Here is a 16,943-nt window from a genome sequence, read left to right on the forward strand (position 1 = left end):
CTAAAGAAAAAGTTAGTTAGTTAGTTAGTTAGTTAGTTAGTTAGTTAGTTAGTTAGTTAGTTAGTTAGTTAGTTAGTTAGTTAGTTAGTTATTGTAGTAGTTAGTTAGTTAGTAGTTAGTTAGTAGTTAGTTAGTTAGTTAGTTAGTTAGTTAGTTAGTTAGTTAGTTAGTTAGTTAGTTAGTTAGTTAGTTAGTTAGTTAGTTAGTAGTTAGTAGTTAGTTAGTTAGTTAGTTAGTTAGTTAGTTAGTTAGTAGTTAGTTAGTTAGTTAGTTAGTTAGTTAGTTAGTTAGTTAGTTAGTTAGTAGTTAGTTAGTTAGTAGTTAGTTAGTTAGTTAGTAGTAGTTAGTTAGTTAGTTAGTTAGTTAGTTAGTTAGTTAGTAGTTAGTTAGTTAGTTAGTTAGTTAGTAGTTAGTTAGTTAGTTAGTTAGTAGTTAGTTAGTTAGTTAGTTAGTTAGTTAGTAGTTAGTTAGTTAGTTAGTTAGTAGTTAGTTAGTTAGTTAGTTAGTTAGTTGTTAGTTAGTTAGTTAGTAGTTAGTTAGTTCGTAGTGGTTAGTCGTTAGTTAGTTAGTTAGTAGTTAGTAGTAGTTAGTAGTAGTTAGTTAGTTAGTTCGTTAGTTAGGTTAGTTAGTTAGTTAGTTAGTTAGTTAGTTTAGTTAGTTAGTTAGTTAGTTAGTTAGTTAGTTAGTTAGTTAGGTTAGTTGGTGAGTTAGTTAGTTAGTTATAGTTAGTTAGGTAGTTAGTTAGTTAGGTTAGTTAGTAGTTAGAGTTAGTTAGTTAGTTAGTTAGTAGTTAGTTAGTTAGTTAGTTAGTAGTTAGTAGTTAGTTAGTTAGTTAGTTGTAGTTAGTTCGTAGTTAGTTAGTTAGTTAGTTAGTTATTTTAGTAGTTAGTTAGTTAGTTAGTTAGTTAGTTAGTTAGTTAGTTAGTTAGTTAGTTAGTAGTTAGTTAGTTAGTAGTTAGTTCGTTAGTTAGTTAGTTAGTTAGTTAGTTAGTTAGTTAGTTAGTAGTTAGTTAGTAGTTAGTTAGTTTAGTTAGTTAGTTAGTTAGTTAGTTAGTTAGTTAGTTAGTAGTTAGTTAGTTAGTTAGTTAGTTAGTTAGTTAGTTAGTTAGTTAGTTAGTTAGTTAGTTAGTTAGTTAGTTAGTTAGTAGTTAGTTAGTTAGTTAGTTAGTTAGTAGTTAGTTAGTTAGTAGTTAGTTAGTTAGTTAGTTAGTAGTTAGTTAGTTAGTTAGTTAGTTAGTAGTTAGTTAGTTAGTTAGTTAGTTAGTTAGTTAGTTAGTTAGTTAGTTAGTTAGTTAGTTAGTTAGTTAGTTAGTAGTTAGTAGTTAGTTTTAGTTAGTTAGTTAGTTAGTTAGTTAGTTAGTTAGGTTAGTTAGTTAGTTAGTTAGTTAGTTAGTTAGTTAGTTAGTTAGTTAGTTAGTTAGTTAGTTAGTTAGTTAGTTAGTAGTTAGTTAGTTAGTAGTAGTTAGTTAGTTAGTAGTTAGTTAGTTAGTTAGTTAGTTAGTTAGTTATAGTTAGTTAGTAGTTAGTTAGTTAGTAGTTAGTTAGTAGTTAGTTAGTTAGTTTAGTTAGTAGTTAGTAGTTAGTTAGTTAGTAGTAGTAGTTAGTTAGTTAGTTAGTTAGTTAGTTAGTTAGTTAGTTAGTTAGTTAGTTAGTTAGTTAGTTAGTTAGTTAGTTAGTTAGTAGTTAGTTAGTTAGTAGTTAGTTATTAGTTAGTTAGTTAGTTAGTTAGTTAGTAGTTAGTTAGTTAGTTAGTAGTTAGTTAGTTAGTTAGTTAGTTAGTTAGTTAGTAGTTAGTTAGTTAGTTAGTTAGTTAGTTAGTTAGTTAGTTAGTTAGTTAGTAGTTAGTTAGTTAGTTAGTTAGTAGTTAGTTAGTTAGTTAGTTAGTAGTTAGTTAGTTAGTAGTTAGTTAGTTAGTTAGTTAGTTAGTTAGTAGTTAGTTAGTTAGTTAGTAGTTCGTTAGTTAGTTAGTTAGTTAGTTAGTTAGTTAGTTACTTTGTTAGTTAGTTAGTTACTTAGTTAGTTACTTAGTTACTTAGTTAGTTACTTAGTTAGTTACTTAGTTAGTTACTTAGTTAGTTACTTAGTTAGTTACTTAGTTAGTTACTTAGTTAGTTACTTAGTTAGTTGTTTGTTTATTCGTTTGTTTAATTAAAAAATATTCCTTTTTCCCAGTGATCCCGAACCTCAAATTATGGATCATGTTACACAACAACTAAAACTTTTCCCCGAAATCGCTACCGGCTTGGCCTACCACATGTCAGCCGAACACATGTGGGAATTGTACAATCAAACTGTTGAAGAAATCAATAATGGCAAATATACCCGTTTACCCGAGATGCATGCCTTATCGTGTGCCCTCAAAGTACTCTGTACTACCGATGCCTGTGCGGGTATTGAACGATTACGTTTAGCTTGTGGTGGTCATGGTTTTTTGACTGCTGCCAATATTGGAAATATTTATGGCAATGCTGTGGCGGCCTACACATATGAAGGAGAAAATACGGTTCTCTTACTGCAAATAGCAAGATTTTTAATGAAATCCTGGTCTTACTTAAGTGAAGGCAAACCTATGTTGGCAAGTGTTGAGTACTTAAAGCAGGGCTTACAAACAGACTCGTTGCCCAAGTGGGACAATTCGTGGGAGTGTATTGTTAATGCTTTACAATATACGGCAGCGCAGTAAGTATTAATTGGTTATATTTTATTGCATTAAAACTTAACCTAAATTTTTGTCACATTTTAGTAAAACCCGTTTGGCCTTTGAAAGCCTCTCGCGTAGAATGCTGGCAGGACAAACTCAACCAGAAGCTTTCAATAACAGTGGCATAGCACTTATACAAGCAGCTGAGGTATTATTATCCCCTTGATTTATATAAATAAGTTAATAACAAAATCTATATATTTTCTTTACATAACAGCTTCATGGACGTCAATTTGTGGCCGCCACCTTCCTACAACAAATCACTGGTCCCAAAACTTCCCAACTCTCCAAGAATGCCAAATCATTTTTAGAAGCTTTATTGGAATTGTATTTAGTTAAAACCGCTCTAACACATATGAACGATATTTTACGTTTCATTAATGTTAGCGAACATGATTTGCAGTCCCTGCAAGATCGCTTGGAATTGGCTTTAACGAAAATACGTCCCAATGTAGTGGCTTTCACTGATGGTTTCGATTTTCCAGATGGTGTTTTGAATTCGGTTTTGGGTTCTTACGATGGCAATGTTTATGAACGTCTTTTCGAATCGGCTAAAATGAGTCCTTTAAATCAAAAGCCCGTACCAGATTCATTTGAGAAGCATTTAAAACCATTTATGAAATCGAAATTGTAAAATGCATTTATTTTATTTGTAAATTATTTATGTACAATTGTATATGTACAGTGGTGGCCATGAGGTTAGCACATTTGGTATCTGTTAAATATAAAATCAAATATTTCCTATAGTTCTTAACTTTTTTAACAAATTCTTTTTTATGCGTAACACATGTCCTTCGAGGATCACGACACATTACATTTTGTTCCACTACTTTGTTGCATGTAGATTTTTTTCTTTCCAAAGTACATCTACCCCCAAAAAAATCTGGACATAAGTTTAGCACAAAATTAAAAAATCATTAAAAAATTAAAAATAAAACAAAACAACCGGTTATATTTATCTTATTGCACTTAAGATTTTATATTTTGTGGAATAGTTGCAGATTTTGATAATATCATTCCTCCTCCTGGACATAATCTTCACCAGAACCCTCTAGAAATTTCAGCCCATAAATTGGCAAAATTCTTGGTGATTTCTGCTTTTATTTGTTGGTCCATATTATGTTATATGTTCTCTATTGAATTGGAATCGAGAAAATATACTGGGCACTGCAAACATGACAATCCCGGTCGCTTCCAAGCAGCTCATCTCAGCACTTTTAGCATATTTACGGTCGATGTCGACCAAAAAACGCCATCTTTGTCCTCCGATTTTTTTAATAAAGTATTTAAGATCCTATTTTGATAGTCATACGGATCCACTTCTGCATCCAACATCAATATAGGACCAACAGCATGCCAAGAAAATGCAATGAATACCATGAAATTTCCCCCCATTGTGATATATGATTTCTCTGGAACACTTTAGCTTTATCTGCATGATTGGAGGATACTAGTTGAAGATTAATAGGATCAAATTTGATGGAAAAATGTAATTATGCTGTACTCCAAACATGCAGCAACAACCAAAGTGTACATTTAAAACCATAAAACACAATGGGTGAAATATGACGAATTCGGAGGCGTTTTCCGGGCTAGTGGAGGTTCTATACGCAAGGTGGATGCACAAATGGATCAGTATGACTATCAAAATAGACTCTTAAATATTTTAGTAAAAAAATGAGTGGACAAAAGTTCAGTTAAATGGCGTTTTTTGGTCGACAATGACCCAAAATATGTTAAAAGTACAGAGAGGAGCTTCTTGGAAGCGAGCGAGATTGACATGTTTGCAGCCCCCAGAATAATTTCTAGATCCCAATCCAATAGGGAACATATTAAACGAAATGGTGCAACAAATAAAACACAAATTCCTAAGAATTTTGCCTATTTATGGGCTGAAAGTTAAAATTTATGTCATGAAATTTCTAGTGGGTTCTGGTGAAGATTATGTCCAGGAGAAGAAATGATATTATCAAAATGTGCAACTGTTCTACAAAATATAAAATTTTAAGTGAAATTACATAAAATTATCCAGTTTCTTTGCTTTATTTTTAATTTTTAATGATTTTTTTATTTTGTGCTAAACTTATGTCCAGATTTTTTTTGGGGTAGATGTACTTTGGAAAGAAAGAAATCTATCTGCAACAAAGTAGTGGAACAAAATGTAATGTGTCGTGATCCTCGAAGGACATGTGTTACGCATAAAAAAGAATTTGTTAAAAAAGTTAAGAACTATAGGAAATATTTGATTTTATATTTAACAGATACCAAATGTGCTAACCTCATGGCCACCACTGTATGTATATTTGTGTATCTTTTACATTTTTTTGTAATTTATATCTACATTATTTTAATGTAAATAAATTTAATCCAAATCTAGAATGAAAAAGATGTTAACGGGAATCGGAAATTTATTGACTTGATGAGGATGCAATAGTGCTTTTTAGAAGAGTATCACATAAAGATTGTCTTATAGTTCGTACCATTGTTGACCCCAAATTGGTTCTATAGTTCATAAATCTTGTAACATGCTCTTTGACAAAATTCTATATTTCGTAACAACATTAATCACTGTACTTTATCCTGGTAGGATAACTAACTAACTAACTAACTAACTACTAACTAACTAACTAACTAACTAACTAACTAACTAACTAACTAACTAACTAACTAACTACTAACTAACTAACTAACTACTAACTAACTAACTAACTAACTAACTAACTAACTAACTAACTAACTAACTAACTAACTAACTAACTAACTAACTAACTTAACTAACTAACTAACTAACTAACTAACTAACTAACTAACTAACTACTAACTAACTAACTAACTAACTACTAACTAACTAACTAACTACTAACTAACTAACTAACTAACTAACTAACTAACTAACTAACTAACTAACTAACTAACTAACTAACTAACTAACTAACGAACTACACTAAACTAACTAACTACTAACTAACTAACTAACCACGAACTAACCAACTAACTAACTAACTAACTAACTAACTAACTAACTAACTAACTAACTAACTAACTACTAACTACTAACTAACTACTAACTACTAACTAACTAACTACTAACTAACTAACTACTAACTACTAACTAACTAACTAACTAACTAACTAACTAACTAACTAACTAACTAACTACCTAACTAACTACTAACTAACTAACTAACTAACTAACCACTAACTAACTACTAACTAACTACTAACTAACTAACTAACTAACTAACTAACTAACTAACTAACTAACTACTAACTAACTAACTAACTAACTAACTAACTACTAACTAACTAACTAACTAACTAACTAACTAACTAACTAACTACCTAACTAACTAACTAACTAACTAACTAACTACTAACTACTACTAACTAACTAACTAACTAACTAACTAACTACTAACTAACTAACTAACTAACAACTAACACTACTAACTACTAACTAACTAACTAACTAACTAACTAACTAACTAACTAACTAACTAACTAACTAACTAACTAACTAACTACTAACTAACTAACTACTAACTAACTAACTAACTAACTAACTACTAACTAACTAGCTAACTAACTAACTAACTAACTAACTAACTAACTAACTAACTAACTAACTAACTAACTAACTAACTAACTAACTAACTAACTAACTAACTAACTAACTAACTAACTAACTAACAACTAACTAACTACTAACTAACTAACTAATTAACTAACTAACTAACTAACTACTAACTAACTAACTAACTAACTAACTAACTAACTAACTAACTAACTAACTAACTAACTAACTAACTACTAACTAACTAACTAACTAACTAACTAACTAACTAACTAACTAACTAACTAACTAACTAACTACTAACTAACTAACTAACTAACTAACTAACTAACTAACTAACTAACTAACTAACTAACTAACTAACTACAACTACTAACTAACTAACTAACTAACTAACTAACTAACTAACTAACTAACTACTAACTAACTACTAACTACTAACTAACTAACTAACTAACTAACTAACTAACTAACTAACTAACTAACTAACTAACTAACTAACTAACTAACTAACTAACTAACTAACTAACTAACTACTACTAACTAACTAACTACCTAACTAACTAACTAACTAACTAACTAACTAACTACTAACTAACTAACTAACTAACTAACTAACTAACTAACTACTAACTAACTAACTAACTAACTAACCTAACTAACTAACTAACGAACTAACTACTAACTAACTAACTAACTAACTAACTAACTACTAACTAACTACTAACTACTAACTAACTAACTAACTAACTACTAACTAACTACTAACTAACTAACTAACTACTACTACTAACTAACTACTAACTAACTAACTAACTAACTAACTAACTAACTAACTACTACTAACTAACTACTAACTAACTAACTAACTAACTAACTAACTAACTAACTAACTAACTAACTAACTAACTAACTAACTAACTAACTAACTAACTAACTAACTAACTAACAAGTTAGCTAAACACGGATCGAGGAACCCAATTTAGGAAATAAGGCCCATAACATTTTATCACCTATGCTTGCTTGGGTTGAATGGGGTCTAGGTAAAATAATGGATCGATTCCAACCATAAAGGCTTCGTCCGTGGACTAACTAACACAAATATTCCAAATTTCTTCAAAATACTTGAAAATTGAAGTCAGTACATTTTTTACATGGCCTGCCAGCCGGACGGACACGTCTTAATCGACCCAGATAGTGATTATAAGTCGATCGGTATACTTTTAGGAGGGTTTAGGACTCATATTTTTGTACATTACAAACATCAGCACAAACGCATAATATCGTCCCCACTCTGGTGGTGTGGGGTATAAATATGATGTAAGTATTGAAATAAACTTTTTCTACTAACAAGTTTAACCTAGGGTTCTATAGTTGAAACGAAAAGTCGACTTTTCGACTTTTCGACTTTTTGCATTTAGTTAAAAGTCGACTTTTCGACCTTTCGACTTTTTCCATTTTATGAAAAGTCGATTTTTCGACTTTTCGACCTTTTTCATTTATTTAAAAGTCGACTTTTAGACTTTTCGACTTTTAGTATTATATAAATGGTCGACTTTTCGACTTTTTCCGACTTTTTTTCGACTTTTTCCGACTTTTTTCGACTTTTTTCGACTTTTCGACTTTTCGACTTTTCGACTTTTTTCGACTTTTCGACTTTTTTTCGACTTTTTCCGACTTTTTTTCAACTTTTCGACTTTTTCCGACTTTTCGACTTTTCGATTTTTTACGATTTTTTGACTATTTTCGACTTATTTCGACTTTTTTTCGACTTTTTTCGACTATTTTTTACTTTTTTCGAGTTTTTCCGACTATTTTAGAGTTTTTGACCTCTTTTCCACTTTTTTAAAATTTTCGACTTTTCGACTTTTTTCGACTTTTCGACTTTTTCCGACTTTTTTCGACTTTTCGACTTTTTTCGACTTTTCGACTTTTTTCGACTTTTCGACTTTTCGACTTTTTTCGACTTTTATTTACAAAGTCGACTTTTCGACTTTTTTCATAGACGATAGTCGAGTTATCGACTTTTTTGGAACAAAATAGTCGACTTCGACTTTTCGACTTTTTTCGACAAAAAGTCGATTGTTCGATTATTCGAAAGTCGATTTATAGAACCCTAGTTTAACCTAACTAAAACCTTTAACCCTCAGTGGACAATACATTTTCTTATCACTTTTTTAAGAGAACATAAAATAAAACAATAAAACTTTATAAGAGATAGGGTAAATTTGTTTTGCTAAGAGTGTACCTATAATATACATATATTTTATAGCTCTTTGTCTTTTGATCAGGAATGTCTTATCTCTCGCTTTTATCAAAATAATATATTTTATGATAGAACTTGAAAATCGCTTAAGTCAAAAATTTCGAAAAATTTTAAACCCATGAACCAGAGTATAATTTTGTAAGGGATTGGAATGTGTTGATACCGAAACTTATAGCAGGATTTAATTGTTTCATACTTTAGAAGAAGATGTCACAAAGAATGAACAAGATATAACTGAGGTTGAAATTTTATGTTGAAGCCAATGTGTAGGACTTTCGGACGACATAACAGGTTTTATATATTAAAGAGACTTCGAGCAATTATAACGTCTTTCTCGAGTCCCAAAACTAATTTATGAAAGAAACTAATGTGTGAGGATTTGAAAATTTAAAAATATGTTAATTTACATAAAAGCGACTTAAGCTAATATGCAAATATTGCTAAATAATTAATGCATTTTGACTTGTTTGTTTTTAAAATTAAACTATAGTATGTATAACCAGTATTGAGAAAGCTTTTTATTCTTTTTTTAAAAACTCTTAAATAAATTGTTTATAATTAACAAAATCAACGATTAGTAATAAATACGATTCCATAGCGTCAAGTGCTTTTTTCAAATACGCGGATTAAAGTAAATTTTTTTTTTTAAAGAAATCTATATTAGATTTAGAAAATTAAAACTCAATTAAATAATTATAAAGAAAGAAATGCATAAAATTACTATACCAAAAAGTGTAAATCCCGACATAGATATTGAACGTAAAAATGCCACATTCAATTCGGAAGAATTTGCCGCCTGGTTTTATGGTGATAAGACAACTTTAGATATGAAACGACTAATCGGTAAGTGTGGCAAATAATAGACGGACAGTGTGTGGCAAGACAAAGAAACGATTTTACTATTAAAATATAAAGAAATCGCCAAAAAAAGTTTGGTCTCATCGTTTATTTGTTTTATTTACCTATTTACAATGTATTTTAATTTTATTTAAAATATTTCAAGTTTATTGAACTCAACTTTGCTCTTTGATACACCCAATATTTATTGAACTCTATAACTATGGAAAAAAATCAAGCCTCCATTGTTGTCTAATTAAGGCGATTTCTACTACATGTGTTTCAAAAAGTTGCACATTTTCCGTAATAACATTTTTTTCTAAACAACAAAGTCATTCATTGATTAATTTTGTATTGTAATGAAATATTGTAAAAATAACAACAAATACTTAAATAATTCAATATACAGTGGGAATAATCGCTGGTTTAAGTATATATTTTCCGAGTCTTTATAGATAGCGCGGTCGTTTAAACAATGTTCATCTATAAGTATGTTGAAAGAGGACCCCAGATATCAGTCTCGAATCCTTAATAATTCTATCGAATATGCTTCCGAAAAGTTTCGTATTTAATTTGATGATTTTAAATCGGTCCATAAATAATAGAGATATAAGCAAATTTTCAATACAATCCTTGAAAATAATACGTTTTTTTTTCATTCTTAATAAGTTTTCTTTCAGAAAGATCATTTTATTTTGTCCAGCGATTAACATTGTTGAAAATTATTACAATCGGTTCAAAATTTTGTACAGAATATCGGTATTACCACAAAAGTTTGCATATACAAATCTAATACCAATAGAAATCGTATAAACAATAATCCCTATCGGTCTATAATTGACCATAGCTCCCATTTAAGGACCACTTCCGAAAATAATTCAACGAACATAATTTATTGATCAATAACCATATATAGAGACAATATTTAAAACCAATAACACAACTTATTCAGCTCAATTTTTTTGTTTCGGGACCGGCCTATATTTGGTATTAGCTTTCATATAAAGATCACTTCCATAATCACATAATCGCAAATAACTCAGGGATTAACAATGATATTGGAAAAAAATTATAGGCGAATATGTTTCGTATATATAGAAATCATTTTGTAAACCTTTTTCCGGATCGACCCATAATTGATCTTAGCTTCCATATATAGTCCATTTCACATAATCGTAAATAATTCATGGTTTAATAATGATATCTGGATAAAATTCTATTCGAATAGGTTTTGTACACATACAAATTATTCAGCGAAATGTTGTTCAGATAGGTCTATAATTGGCCATAGCTTCCATAGAAAGATCCCTTGAGAAATCACATAATTGTAAATAACTCAGGGATTAATAATGATATCAGAATAAAAGTATACGCGAAGATGTTTCGTATTCATAGAAATCATTTTGTGAACTTTTTTCCGGATCGGCCCATAATTAGTCATAGCTTTCAAATATAGTCCAATTCCGAAAATCACTTAATAGTTAATAACTTATGAATTAATAATGATATCTGGATAAGATTCTACTCGAATGTGTTTTGTACATATACAAATTATTCAGCTCAAATTTTTTTCCGGATCGGCACATATTTGGTCGTAGTTTTCATATAAAGATCACTTCCGAAATCACATAATCGTAAATAACTCAGGGATTAACAATGATATCGGAATAAAAGTATAAGTATAAAAGTATATGTTTCGTATATATAGAACTCATTTTGTAAACCTTTTTCCGGATCGATCCATAATTGATCTTAGCTTCCATATATAGTCCATTTCCGAAAATCACTTAATCGTAAATAATTCATGGATTAATAATGATATCTGGATAAAATTCTACTCCAATGTGTTTGTACATACATATACAAATTTTTCAGCGAAATGTTTGCCAAATCCAGGTCCATAATTGGACGAAGGTTCCAACTAAAGATCACTTCCAAAAATCATTTAATAGTAAATAACTCATGAATTAATTGAAAAGTCGAAAAAAGACGTAAAAAGTCGAAAAAATTTGGAAAAAAGTCGAAAACTCGAAAATAGTAGAAAAAAGCTAAAAATTTTAAAAAGTCGAAAAAAAGTCAAAAACTCTAAAATAGTCGGAAAAACTCGAAAAATATCAAAAATAGTCAAAAAGTTGGAAAAAGTCGGAAAAATTCGAAAAGAGTCGGAAAAAGTCGAAAGAAGACTAAATGTCCAAAAGTCTAAAAGTCGACTTTTAATTAAATGAAAAAGTCGAAAAATCGACTTTTCATAAAATAAAAAAAGTCGGAAAGTCGACTTTTTGTTTCAACTATAGAACCCTACTATGGGGACCTTTATAAGGGGATTAGGGTCAATTATGGAACGGAGACGCGAACTTTATGCTATTGTAGCTATAAAATCCTGTCGTATCAACATGAAGATTACTTCTAATTATATAATAGTCATTTCAAAATTACATTAAAGAAATGTTCAACTGAAGTAATGACAGGACCCAAAACTGAAGAATTGAAACCGCCATATATCAAGATTTTTATAAGTATTTGTTTAATGTTATTTGTTAAAGCTCTTTGCGAAAACCATGAAATGTTATACTACTACCTCTAGGGGTCTGAGGAGCTGCATTTAAAAATATTTAAATTCATAAAATGACACTTTATTAACATTTACAGTTAAAGTTTAACATCGATAAAGGGTATCATGGGGACACGTGCAACTAAATTTTTGTAGTCTTATCGGCTTATATCATAGGTCATTAAATATTTTTCAATGTGGAAAAACTCAAGTATAAAAAGTGTTTTAATTAACATTTACTATGTGTATGTGTGTAAAAAATATTTGCTCAAGCAATATATCCGGTATATATAATATAGTCCAGACCTACATTACATTCTTATATGGTGAGTGTAATTACTAATCATATAAGAAGTTCTCCAAATGTTTTAAATAAAAATTTATTATGTTAAATCAAAGGTTCGTCTTAGGTAAAGTCTTTCAGATGCAAAGAAATACACCTAGTTATTTATCGGACCAATTAGTATTTGTTCCTAAGATATTCGCATCTAATTTTGGCGAAAACCAGACAGGCAATAACAGAGTGTTCCTGTATTTCACTGTCTTTCTGTATGTTCTATACTTATCTGAATAAGTGCGTTTAATCCTATATAGTTGTAATCGAAATCCTCGAAGTGCATTGTAAGTTATTAAACATTTTAACTGTACTATGGACTAGGTTATAGTCAAGAATGTGGGCTTCTTTACTGACTAATCTATTAACTAATCTATGGAAGTTTAATACTATATAGATGTAACTGAAATCCTTAATGTACATTCTAAGTAATTAAACATTTTAACTGTACTATGGACTAGGTTATAGTCAGGATTGTGGACTTGTTTGATGACTAATTTAATGGACCAGTCTAGTCTATGGATTAGTCTATTTTAATCGGAAATCATTATAATAATTAAAATACAAATTTTCTCTTTTAGAGGAAGAGGTTTATCAGAACTTAGATGATCCAATGGATCATGAATTTTTATCCTATGAAGATATGGCTACTAGGGCCGTTCAACATGCCATAGATGCGATTAAAAAAATACGCATTTTACAAAATCGTATCAATCCAAATGGTTCCGAAATTTATTCGTAAGTATAATTTTTTCTAAATACAATTGAAATCAATTTACATAAACCCATTTTATCTTACAGTTTTCTAATGGGTGGTCCTATAGGTGGGGCCTTAATGCCCGCTGGTAATCCTTTAGCTGTCCATAGCCTAATGTTTACTCGCGCTATTAAAGGTCAGGGTACACAGGAACAATATGAAATGTTTGGTCGTCGTGCTGAAAAATGGGAAATTCTAGGTACTTATGCTCAAACGGAATTAGGCCATGGTACATATTTGCGTGGTTTGGAAACTAGGGCAGATTATGATTTGCAGACTCAGGAATTTATTTTAAACACGCCCACTTTGACGGCCTACAAATGGTGGCCAGGAGGATGTAAGTTTTTCTTTTAAAAATAAATTTTAATCTAAAATATATTAAAATTGTCTTTTTTATGGAAAAAGTGGGCCATGTCTGCAACTATTGTATAGTGGTGGCTCAATTGTATATCGCTGGCGAGAGTAAGGGTATTCAAATGTTTGTGTTGCAAGTTCGTGATGAAGCCACGCATATGCCTTTGCCGGGTATACATATTGGTGAGATTGGCAAGAAAATCGGTTTGAATGGCATTAATAACGGCTTTTTGGGTCTGAAAAATGTGCGTATTCCTCGACTAAATATGTTAATGAAGAATCAACAAGTTTTACCAGATGGCACATTTGTAAAAAGTTCTGATTCTAAGTTGTCTTACTTTCCCATGGTCTATGTTCGTTGTATGGTGGCTTTAAGTAACGCATTCGTTTTGGCCCAAGCAGCCACTATAGCCACGCGTTATTCGGTGGTAAGACGTCAAAGTCCTATTGAGGAAAAGTATGTTACCCCATAAAAAATTAATATATTTAAATGATTTTAATGGCGCTCTACTTTCTAGTGAACCAGAACCTAAAGTAATGGAACATTTGACTCAACAAATGAAAATTTTACCCGAAATTTCAACTGCTATTGCTTATCGTTTGGCGGCTGGCACTTTATTAGCTCTATATGAACAAACCTCCCAAGATATTGCTCAACAGGATTTCTCTCGTTTACCCGAATTACATGCTCTGGCGTGTATTCTTAAAGTGTCTTGTTCTTACGATTCTACTTTCGGTATCGAACGTATGCGTCAGGGTTGTGGTGGACATGGTTATTTGACTGCCGCCAATATGGGTAACCTTTTTACACTTGCCACAGCTGCCTGCACGTATGAGGGGGAGAATACGGTGTTGTATTTACAAGTTGGAAAGATTTTAATCAAATCTTGGTCTGATATTTTGGCGGGTAAACGTTTAATGCCCACTTTATCGTATTTATCGGAATGTGCCGCATGGAATAACTTCCCCAAATGGACTGGCAGCTGGAGTTGTTTGGTGAAAGCTTTGCAGTATGCCTGCGTTGGGTGAGTGAGGGAAAAATAAGGTAGTCTGTATTCTAGTTCATAGACTATGTAGTATCTAGAGTCTTCTGTAGTCTAGTGCAAATACTTTTCTATAGTCTAGTCCAAAGACAATTATATAGTTTAGTTCATAGATCATGGTCTAGTCCATAGACTAGTTTTTATTATTGTCCATAGACTAGACTAAAGTCTAGTAAATAGACTAGTATAAAGTCTAGTTTATAGATTAGTCTATTGTCTAGTCTATAGTCTAGTCTATAGTCTAGTCTATAGTCTAGTCTAGTCTAGTCTATAGTCGTCTATAGTCTAGTCTAGTCTAGTCTAGTCTAGTCTAGTCTAGTCTATAGTCTAGTCTATAGTCTAGTCTATAGTCTAGTCTATAGTCTAGTCTATAGTCTAGTCTATAGTCTAGTCTATAGTCTAGTCTATAGTCTAGTCTATAGTCTAGTCTATAGTCTAGTCTATAGTCTAGTCTATAGTCTAGTCTATAGTCTAGTCTATAGTCTAGTCTATAGTCTAGTCTATAGTCTAGTCTATAGTCTAGTCTATAGTCTAGTCTATAGTCTAGTCTATAGTCTAGTCTATAGTCTAGTCTATAGTCTAGTCTATAGTCTAGTCTATAGTCTATAGTCTAGTCTATAGTCTAGTCTATAGTCTAGTCTATAGTCTAGTCTATAGTTTAGTCTATAGTCTAGTCTATAGTCTAGTCTATAGTCTAGTATATAGTCTAGTCATAGACTAGTCAATAGTCTAGTCCATATACTAGTCTATAGTCTAGTCCATAGACAAGTCTACAGTCTAGCCTATTGTCTATTATATAGTCTATTTCGTAGACTAGTCTATAGCCTAGTCCATAGACATACAGTCTAGTTCATGGATTAGTCTATAGTCTAGTCCATTGATTAGTTTATAGTTTAGTCCATTGACTAGTTTATAGTTTAGTCCATAGACTAGTCTAGTCCATATACTAGTCTACAGTCTTGCCATAGACTAGTCTGTAGTCTAGTCCATAGAGTAGTCTATAGTCTAGTGTAGTTTAGTTAATAGTCTACAATATATTCTATAGTCAAGTCCATATACTAGTCAATAGGCTAATCCATAGACTAGTCTAGTCCATAGACTAGTAGAGAATCTATTCTATAGTCTAGTCCATACACCAGTATATAGTTTAGTCCATAGCCTGATCCATATACTAGTCTATAGTCTAGTCTAAATTCTAATCCATGCACTAATTTATAGTCTATACCAAAGATTATTCTTTAGAGTAGTCTACAGGCTATTCCATAGACTAGTCCATAGTCTTTTGAGCAGTATATTAAAGTCCTTTTGATAACGAAGGCTTCGATCCCAACTTTAATACTAAAATTGTTACAGTTTTAACTTTAATCTATAATTTTCGTTATTCTCATAGATCCACCCGCATTGCCCATAAAAATTATAATAAACGCATTGAAGAAGGTCAAAGTCAGGCATCTGCTACAAATAATACAGCATTGGAAATGGCTAAAGCAGCAGAATTGCATGGTCGAGCCTTTGTGGCCAGTAATTTTTACGAAGAAGTCGTTAATGGTCTCACAAAAGATCAACGTTCTGCCGAGTTGCAAAAAGTATTGGAAAAACTTTTAGAGTTACATTTACTGCAAACATTTTTCCGTCATATGGGTGATATATTAAGAGTATGTACATATATCAGAACTTTAGTACCTCAATATTTTGACTCCAATAACATTTTTTTTTCATTTCCAGTTCATTCCTTTAAGCGAACAGCAAATCGATCCTTTACAAACTCGTTTAGAAATAGTTCTGAAAACTTTAAGACCCGATGCGGTGGCTCTTGTGGATGGTTTTGATTTTCATGATTGTGCTTTAAGCTCCGCTTTGGGTTCCTACGATGGCAATGTTTATGAACGTTTATTTGATGCAGCTCTCAAACATCCCCTTAATCAGAAACCTGTGGCGAAATTTTACGATTTACATTTAAAACCTTTTCTCAGAGAAAATGCTTTAGCTGCTAAGGAAAAGTCTAAATTGTAAGGGGTTAAGGTTATAGCAGAAATAATTTAATAAGTTGGTTAGTAAATAAGCTTTAATTGTTTGAAAACAATATATTTTTGTAATTTTGTAAAAAATAGTTTGTAAATTTAATTTTATTGTTATTTAATTTATGGTATTGTTTTATTTATTTAATAAATAAATTAGTTAATTGAGAATAGATTTAGAATTGAATAAAATAAATTTAGTGTAAAAAAAGATAATTAAATGAAAAAAATTTTATACCGGGAACCACTGTATTAGGGAAAATATGTAAGTGTAAGATCTAAGACTGGAATATAGTCCAACTAATCGACCAGAATTACTCTATTCAGACATTAGTTCAAATATATTCAAGACACTAGGACAGACTGTAAGGTCTAAATGGCTAGCAGAGGTTTAGACAAGACAAGAGACCAACTAATAACAACCAAGTAACTACAAACAAAGACCAACAAAAACGAACGAACAACAACTAACTACGAACGAACGAACGAAACGAAAACGAACGAACGA

The 16,943-nt window shown here is 30.9% G+C and overlaps 2 protein-coding genes across 2 annotated transcripts; both read left to right on the forward strand.

The window, feature by feature from the left end:
• Positions 1 to 2,178: 2,178 nt before the first annotated feature.
• On the forward strand, positions 2,179 to 3,554 carry LOC119602473 (probable peroxisomal acyl-coenzyme A oxidase 1). The gene is made up of 3 exons (XM_037954017.1): positions 2,179 to 2,679; positions 2,744 to 2,849; positions 2,919 to 3,554. Exons 1-3 carry the CDS (start codon positions 2,192 to 2,194, stop codon positions 3,333 to 3,335), a joined length of 1,011 nt encoding a protein of 336 aa, XP_037809945.1. The 5' UTR covers positions 2,179 to 2,191; the 3' UTR covers positions 3,336 to 3,554.
• A 5,563-nt stretch (positions 3,555 to 9,117) lies between these two features.
• On the forward strand, positions 9,118 to 16,610 carry LOC119602474 (probable peroxisomal acyl-coenzyme A oxidase 1). The gene is made up of 7 exons (XM_037954019.1): positions 9,118 to 9,384; positions 12,845 to 13,001; positions 13,065 to 13,357; positions 13,426 to 13,831; positions 13,893 to 14,399; positions 15,808 to 16,072; positions 16,143 to 16,610. Exons 1-7 carry the CDS (start codon positions 9,249 to 9,251, stop codon positions 16,428 to 16,430), a joined length of 2,052 nt encoding a protein of 683 aa, XP_037809947.1. The 5' UTR covers positions 9,118 to 9,248; the 3' UTR covers positions 16,431 to 16,610.
• Positions 16,611 to 16,943: the final 333 nt, after the last annotated feature.

The sequence above is a fragment of the Lucilia sericata genome, unplaced genomic scaffold, assembly GCF_015586225.1.
Source record: "Lucilia sericata isolate MDLA Ls3-8-SP2 unplaced genomic scaffold, ASM1558622v1 Contig000234F_arrow, whole genome shotgun sequence".
Classification (NCBI taxonomy): domain Eukaryota; kingdom Metazoa; phylum Arthropoda; class Insecta; order Diptera; family Calliphoridae; genus Lucilia; species Lucilia sericata.